Here is a 7,766-nt window from a genome sequence, read left to right on the forward strand (position 1 = left end):
ACACTTCTTCCCTGACATTACCAGACCTCTCACAGCAGTAGTGGAAATGCTCTGGGAAGAGGCTACAACTTGACAAAACCTGCCCTTTGCCATGGTTCTCCCTTACGCTGGTACTGTATAGCCAGCCATTCACCCTATTTACTACCCCATACCTCCCCGTATTATCTACCTACAACACTGACCAGGTCACTTCCTTCTGCAGGCTGTGGCAAGTTCACAGAAAGAAGCTCAAATACATAATGGTGATGCAAGAACTCCTGTCAGCATCTGAGCTGAACCCCCACCTTTCCAACCCTCTCTCACTTATCTGCCTACACCAGAGGCAGGCAGAGACACCCTTGTAGGTCTCTCTGCAGGCTTTGATCTTTCAAGCCTCCACCTTAGCACTAACATTTGTAGATGCCTCCAATGAAATGTTTTTTCCTCAGTAAAAGCTTCACTCATCTTCAAGCAGCTTTGGTAAACCTCCTCTCTGCTTCCACTTTTTGCATGCAATTAATTATAGCATTTAAGTAATTCATTGTAATTTAGACTTTGCAAGGTGAATCTTTCCATATTCCCTTTTTCCTTACCCCGACCCTCTACAATCCCCCCACCATCTTTCTGCCTAGTGTAAAATACAGCAAAGCTTCAATAGAATGTCCAATAATCAATATTGTAAAACACAAACCACACATTGAGAAATGACACAATTATTCCATACCAGTTTATTTTAGATAATGTGCTTCAAAAACTTTATCATAAATAACCTTTCACATCATAAAATAACTTAGTAAGATTTATAATAAAACGTCTGAGAATTCAACATCTCATCAAAATACATTTAAACTGTGGCTTGAAAATATGATTAATCCTTTTTTACTTTCCTTTTATTCGAGGGCATAAAGACCAAAAAGAAAAAGAAAAAAAAAATTCCCAAACTATTGCTACACGTTTAAAGTTTCAACAAAGCAATATTTGGCTTATTTGAATGTAACCTGGCCATCCTAAATTAGCAGTTTTCTTTCTTGCACAGTTCTTTGTAGTTTTTGTCCCTTTTGCCTTGGATTTCTCTTTTCTCACAGCTTCCTTCTTTAGGCTCACCTCTCTCTCCCTCTGCAAAGTCATCTCTGAGCCCTCGTGCAGTTGAACTCGGCCCCTTGACATCAGTTTCTGTAATCCTTGCATCAGCGTGGGGAGTGACTGCTTGAGTAACTACAAAGGTATTTCAAAACTTCAGTGCAATTTGGTTCAGTTATTTCCATTCGGATGCCATCACCGTTCGGGGAGATTAATCACGGGCACCCACTGATCCATGTAGCGACTTTCCCGGCAAAAACAAATAAGTTGACTTAAGGCAGGATCCTTCCATTGTGATGAATGTGGGTTCTGTGAACAGATTTTGAAAAATTACTTCCCCGGAAAATAATCAGCTTCTGCTACTAATTGTACTACTTTGAAAGGGCCAAACCCCAAACATTCTGTTAAAAACAGCATTTAGCAAAGTCTAAACACCTGCAATGGGCACCGAACTACACAGAGTTTTGCATATTAACTACCCCATTCTGCATGAGGTTACCATTCCTAAGACCGCCCTTCCAAGCATGTACCCTGGTGGGTCATAAGTAAAAGACTCCTGAAAAGCATTCTCAGGCTGTGTGCACGGTGAGGGCTGCAGGGCAGGGAGCTGCTGAACTCTTTCTTATCTTCCCTGACGATGAATAGCACTTTTTACTGGCTGGCAGCAACAAGTAACCAGGCTGCCACTTCCCTACACAAGTCAGAAGAGAAAAAGTACAAAAACAAAAAACCAGAAGACCTAGACAGCACGGTTATTTCTGAAAACACTATCCACCCACCACACATTTTTAAGCGGTGGGGAGGAGGGAGGAGAGGGCTCGTTTAAACAAACTCAAGAGCAGCAAAGAAAAGAATTCCACTCGGTACACTTCAGAGTATCTATATCCAGGGAATTAATAAGGTCTGTCTCCTACACCACTTCTATCTGTAGCTTTGACAGCAAATGAAGAATGAAGCTAACTTCTTAACGAAGGGTAAACCGGGAATTTATTTGGCTTTATCTAATCTGTTCTGCTCAAAGAATTAGTCACGCGAGGTTGTGCAGAGGTAGGCAGAGGTAGCAGCTGGGCAGCCTGCTGACTCACAGAGATATCTTCCGCCACTGGAGGCCACCCACGAGCTTAAACACGCTCCGTACCCTATCAGAACCCCCGCGAGATCAGCGTCCAGCTCGGACAAGGTCCACCCCAGCAGATTCTGGGCTGCAACCCCGGGTCTCTTACCGTCACCAGCACACAGTGCAGGTCCGGGGTCTGCGCGGCGCCCCCGCTCTCCGCCGGGCCCGCGTCGTTCTCCAGTAGCAACAGCTCAGCCAGCCGACCCGGGTTGCTGACTCGCAGGATGTTGATGTCGTTCTCGCAGCAGAACGCACGGATGAGGGTGAAATGGATCTGCAGAGCCACATCCCGGTCGTCGTCTTCGTCCGCAGCCAGCAGGCACAGTACCACGTTATCGGGGTCTCTGCGGGCAGCGGGGCAGCGGTGAGTGCATACGCTCCAGGGGGCGCGGGGTAGAAGCGGGTGGGTAGGTGGGCGAGCGGGGAATGCGGGCCACTTACACGTTGAGCAGCTTGGCAGCCTCGTACACGCCGACCGTAATGGTGCGCTGACTCCGAGCCTTGCTGAGCACTTCCTCCAGGGCATCGCCCACCGTGTCCATCCTGCGGGCGGCAGGGTGAGAGCGGGTCAGCCGGGTCTCCGGCCGCGAGGCGGGAGGGGCGGCGGCCACCGAGTCCGCAGGCACACTTACCTTTCGGTCTTCTGCTCTGCAGCCGAGAATTCCTCCAAAGTCATATTGCAAGTGCGAGTCCCTCCCTCGGCGCGCGGGCTGCTCCTGGCCCCCACAGTGCGCGGCGCCGGCTCTGCGCTCGCTCCCACCCTCCCTTCTCCGCTCCGGCCAGCCGGCTGCTCGCCTAGCCTCGCTGGGGAACTCTGCACTGCTGCCTCGGGGCCACTGGAGGACAAAGGGCCCGATTCCGGAGATATGGGGCTAACCCTCAGCCAACCAGGTCCAGCCTCATTTGCATTCAGTCAGGCCATTGGGTTATGCAAATTAGCAGACGTTGACACTCAGACCCTCGCTCCACCAAAGCAAGGCAGAGTTGAGCGGAAAGGGGCGGAGCTACGCGGGAGGGAGCCCACGGGACGAAGGTGGTGCTGAAACCGGGTTGGTGGGGTCCTGAGCCAGCTCTAGGTAGTTTGTGGAGCCATCTGGTGCGGAGGGCTTTGCAGTGGTTCAAGTGTCCTCAGCTCTGACTGAAACAGCCTGCCAATTGTTTTTCTGGTTGTGGACATCTTTTGATTGTCGTTTCGTGCCCTTTGTGTTAAGGGGCTGCTTTTTAAATTTTACGTCCAGGGATTAATGCACTCCAGTCTAGCTGTTGTTAGTAAGCATATTTTTAAGTGTCCAGACTTGTCGGGCAAAGCTTGCTTCAGTGTTTATATGCAAGTTTCAGGTAAACCTGCTTATTCCCAGTAGTAGTCTTTTGGTGCCCTGATGGCTGGTTTGATTTGGTTTTGGTTGGTTGTGAGAATTTGAAACTCCAGGGAGGAAAAAAAAAAATAAAGAAAAAAAGAAACCTCATCGCATTTGTGTGTAGTGGTGGCACAGTACCAAGTTGGAATCTTTTCCACAAAGAGCTGGTGAAATTTCTGCCTACTCCATCTAAGGTGGGGAGCTGGTGATCGCATGTTTAACAAGCCAAATTCACGGTTCTTAGAATCCTTCCTGAAGAAGGCTCCTTCTGATCAAGTAAGAGCTAAGAGACAAATTCTGTGATTCTCAGTGGTGCCATCGTGGAAATTCGAGGTGCTCACGATGTTCCCTGAGCTTCCCATCACAGGCAGAAGAGTATGACACTACCTTTACCGTCTATGAGCTCACTCTGAATTACTGCTGCTGAATCATGAAGCTGTAACTGTAGTACATTTTAGCCATGTGCTCAAATTTCACCTCTGAGATAATAGCAACTTGTAGGTAGAAGGCAAACCCTCGTAACTGCAAGCAGGAGTTACAAAGTAAAAACAATTTTTAATGCAAACTTTTACTGGATAGCTCAAAACTCCCTTTGTTTTATGAGCTTATTCAGTAAATACAAAGGCATTGCCTGAACCTACTAGTCACAGAGAGAGGTGAAATTGCAGCCCATATGCTTGCATTCCTAACAGTGCTAATATTGAGGTCACTGGGTAGCTTACAGTTACAGAAGTAAATTTTGCAGAGGTACATGTGAGTTATCCTTAAGGTTTTTTTTTTGGGGGGGGGGGCTTGGTTTTTCGAGACAAGGTTTCTCTGTATAGCCCTGGCTGTCCTGGAACTCACTTTGTAGACCAGGCTGGCCTCGAACTCAGAAATCNTCTGCCTCCCAAGTGCTGGGATTAAAGGCGTGTGCCACCATACCCGGCAAGTTTTTATTCTTGTAGACAAAATATTTTCAACTTCTCTTAATCTTAACTTAATGGATAATTTATAGGTTGGTTTTCTAGTTCACTTATTGGAGATGTCCCCTAGAGACAAAAGTTGAGTAAAGGAGCAAGTGTCAGTGTATGACTTACCCTGGGTGCTTGTGTACCTCATACTTATGCCTTAAAGCTTTAAATGGCTATGCTTTGTTAAAGAATTCCTTGGGACTGGGGAGATGGCTCAGTGGTTAAGCACACTGGCTATCCTTCCAGAGGTTCAGAGTTCAATTCCCAGCAACTAAATGTGGTCCACAATCATCTATAATGGGATCTGATGCCCTCTTCTGGCATGAGGTGTACATCATGCAGTTAGAGCACTCAAAAGTAAATAAAGCAGAGAGGAAAGAGAGAGGACAGAGAGAGAGAAAGAGAGAGAGAGAGAGAATTTCTCTACCACTGGGGGCCTGGGATTCTAGCTCAGTGGTAGAGTAGTTGCCTAGCTTCTTCCAGGCCCAGGCTCAGAATTTGATCTCTAGCCCTGCAAAACAGCATCAGGGGCAAAATCTCAATATTGAAGTTTAGGCTTCAATTGCGATGGTTAACAGTGACCGTTAGCTTAATGGTGATCAAGAGCCATTACTAAAACAAGCCTCTGGGTGTGACTGTGATGGGTCATCTAGATTAGGATGGATAAAACTATTCCATGGGCTCGGAGTCTTCACTGCATGTAAAAAGGAAAACAGCTACACTGAGCATGGTCATTCTTGGTTCATTCCTGACTGAGGATGCCATGTGACCAACCACCTCTAGCTCTGGCTGTCAAGCCTTCCCCATGATGGACTAACTGTACCCAGGAATAAACCCTTCCTTTCTTAATTTTGTTCCAGGAACAATACAGGTAACTGGCACTAAAGCATTTTCAGCTTTAAAATACCATAATGACACAAGCCGCTCTGAGTCACCATTTGGAGACTAATGAACTGTGTTCCCTAGAACTCCAGGGCTCTACCCATTAGACATTTCTTAGAAGTTCTCTGGAAGGATGCACCTGACAAAGAGTTAGAAGATGATGTGACAGCAGAGACTATGACTTCATCAACTTGGTGTCCTCAACACCCTACATTCAGTAGTACAGTGGATGTCATGAATTAAAAAGAATCTGAGAATTAATCAACACCTCATGACCCTACAGTCCTGTGCATGAATTCTCAGAAAAGTCACCTTTAACATCACTTCAAAAATATAAGCCCTAAACAATTTCTGGTTCTTTCTCTACAAAGACCTCATGATCTACTTGGTATGTCCACTGTATTGATCAGGGTTCTTTAGAGTAGTGGAACATATAAAATCAATATATATGTATGCATATGTATATACACACATACATATATACAAAGGGGATTTATTAGGTTGACTTACAGGCAGTCTGTAGTCCAACTAATCCAACAATGGCTGGCTATGAACAAAAAGTCCAAGAATCAAGAAGTTGTCCAATCCTCGAGGCTAGCTGTCTCAGTTGGTCTTCTGAATGTGCTGGGATCCCATTAAAGTAGGCTCTAATGGCAGTGAAGGAATAGACATGCTAGCAAGGCTAGAGCAAGCAGGCGATGAGCAAAAGCTTCCTTTTTCCATGTCTAAGCTTCCCACACAAGGTATGGCCCAGATTCAAGGTGTGTCTTTCCCACCTCATGGGAAGGTATGATTAAAGAAGTGTGCCTTGTCACCTCAAGGTCCATATTAAAGGAGTGTGTTTTCCTGCCTCGGGATCTGGATTAGAAGTGGATCTTTCTATTTCAAGTTAAGCAAAAATTTCTTCACTGGGGTGCCCTCTGTTTTTGAATTTTAGATAATTCCAGATGTACTGAATGAAGTTGACAACCAAGAGTCGCCATCATACCTGTGTTTCAACTGGATTTTCGGACAAAATGGTATTCACTGTCATCAGCTAGCTATGCTGAACGTCCCATAATTGCTCATCTGAATGGAAGCTGAGCAGAACCATGCACTGTTTATGCAATTCAGATGAAACATAGTACTAAAGTGCCCCATTAAAGGCAGCTATTTGAAGTTTTAAATGGGTATAACATAGCAAAAGTATAGTATTTATCCCTCAAAAACTATACTTAATGCTATGTTTAGCCTTATTTTTAAAAAATGGCATTTTATCCAAATCTGGTATTCAAAAACTGTTCATGTCACACACTCTGACTCAGCCAAGCTTGTGTTACCTCATTGCTGAATTTACCTAGAATGTTTCACCAGTGATTGTCTTCTGTGGGTATTATGATTGGAAGGAGGAATTGCATTCAGCCTGCCTGCTTGATTGCAGCTTTATATTAGAGTCCTGGATTATAGTGATAGATGTTTATATTCCACATAACAAGTCCAGTATGTATTGTTTTAGATAGGGTTTCTTTTGCTGTGATAAAAACACCATGGCAACTTGGGAAGGAAAGGGTTTATTTGGTTTATGTCTCCTGAATCACAGTCCACTGGGGGGAAGCCAAGGCAGGAACTCAAATCAGGAAGGAGCCTGGAGGCAGGAGCTGCTGCAGAGCCCACGGGTGAGTGCTGCTTACTGCCTTGCTTCCCATGGCTTGTTTAGACAGCTCTCTTACAGAATCTGTGGTCAGCTCAGGGATGACACCTCTTACAATGGGCTGGACCCTCCCACATAAGCCACTAATTAAGAAAATATGCTACAGACTTACCTGTAGCTCAATTTTATGGAAGCAATTTCTCAATTGAGGTTCTGTCCTCTCAGATGGCTCTAGTTTGTGGCAAATTAACATAAAACTAAGCAGCACAGTTACTGTTTGTTTCTGACAGAGTCTCAAGCTCTCAATCCTTCTGCCTCAGCCTCCTGAGTGCTGGAATTACAGGTATGCGCATCATACCTTCCTAATGCTATTTTTAAAACTACTTCTGGTAGTCCCAGGTGTTGAAGTGTGGAGGACTAGAATGACATTTTAATCATATTTGTAAAATCTCTAAATGGTTATATCTGGTAGTCATGGGGAAGTAGGTACTAGACAATTATTAAATTATTTTGCTGTTTTGCATATTAAAGTTTTGTGACATCATCTCCATCCTTATCGCACATACATTCCTACTACTGGTTCTACAATACATAATTGTAGTGTTTCCTTCTTTCAAGCTGTAGCCAGTTGCTACTGAAGGAAAGGAGCTTGTTATTTCGGTGTGAGTCAACTCATAGTCTACTGCCTAGAACAGAAATCCCAAGTTATGAAATCATAAGGCTTCAACTTCTTGTTGCTATTGTTTATCTGCATAGGCTTGATAAGT

At 44.9% G+C, this 7,766-nt stretch overlaps 1 protein-coding gene and 1 long non-coding RNA gene across 3 annotated transcripts in view; one reads left to right on the forward strand and one right to left on the reverse strand.

The window, feature by feature from the left end:
* Window positions 1–692: 692 nt before the first annotated feature.
* Gadd45a (growth arrest and DNA damage inducible alpha) lies at window positions 693–3,016 on the reverse strand. The gene is made up of 4 exons (XM_021165008.2): window positions 2,809–3,016; window positions 2,618–2,719; window positions 2,283–2,520; window positions 693–1,368 (listed from the first exon to the last, which is right to left on the reverse strand). The coding sequence occupies exons 1-4, from the start codon at window positions 2,850–2,852 to the stop codon at window positions 1,255–1,257; spliced, it is 498 nt and encodes a 165-aa protein (XP_021020667.1). The 5' UTR covers window positions 2,853–3,016; the 3' UTR covers window positions 693–1,254.
* The window catches only part of LOC115031338, a 28,150-nt gene continuing 22,835 nt past the window's right edge, over window positions 2,452–7,766 (forward strand). For both annotated transcript variants that reach the window (XR_003836974.1, XR_003836973.1), the window contains exons 1-2: window positions 2,452–2,540; window positions 6,307–6,388. This is a non-coding gene — a long non-coding RNA (uncharacterized LOC115031338). The remainder of the gene's footprint in view (window positions 2,541–6,306; window positions 6,389–7,766) is intronic.

This window comes from Mus caroli, chromosome 6 (genome assembly GCF_900094665.2).
Source record: "Mus caroli chromosome 6, CAROLI_EIJ_v1.1, whole genome shotgun sequence".
NCBI classification, from domain to species: Eukaryota; Metazoa; Chordata; class Mammalia; order Rodentia; family Muridae; genus Mus; species Mus caroli.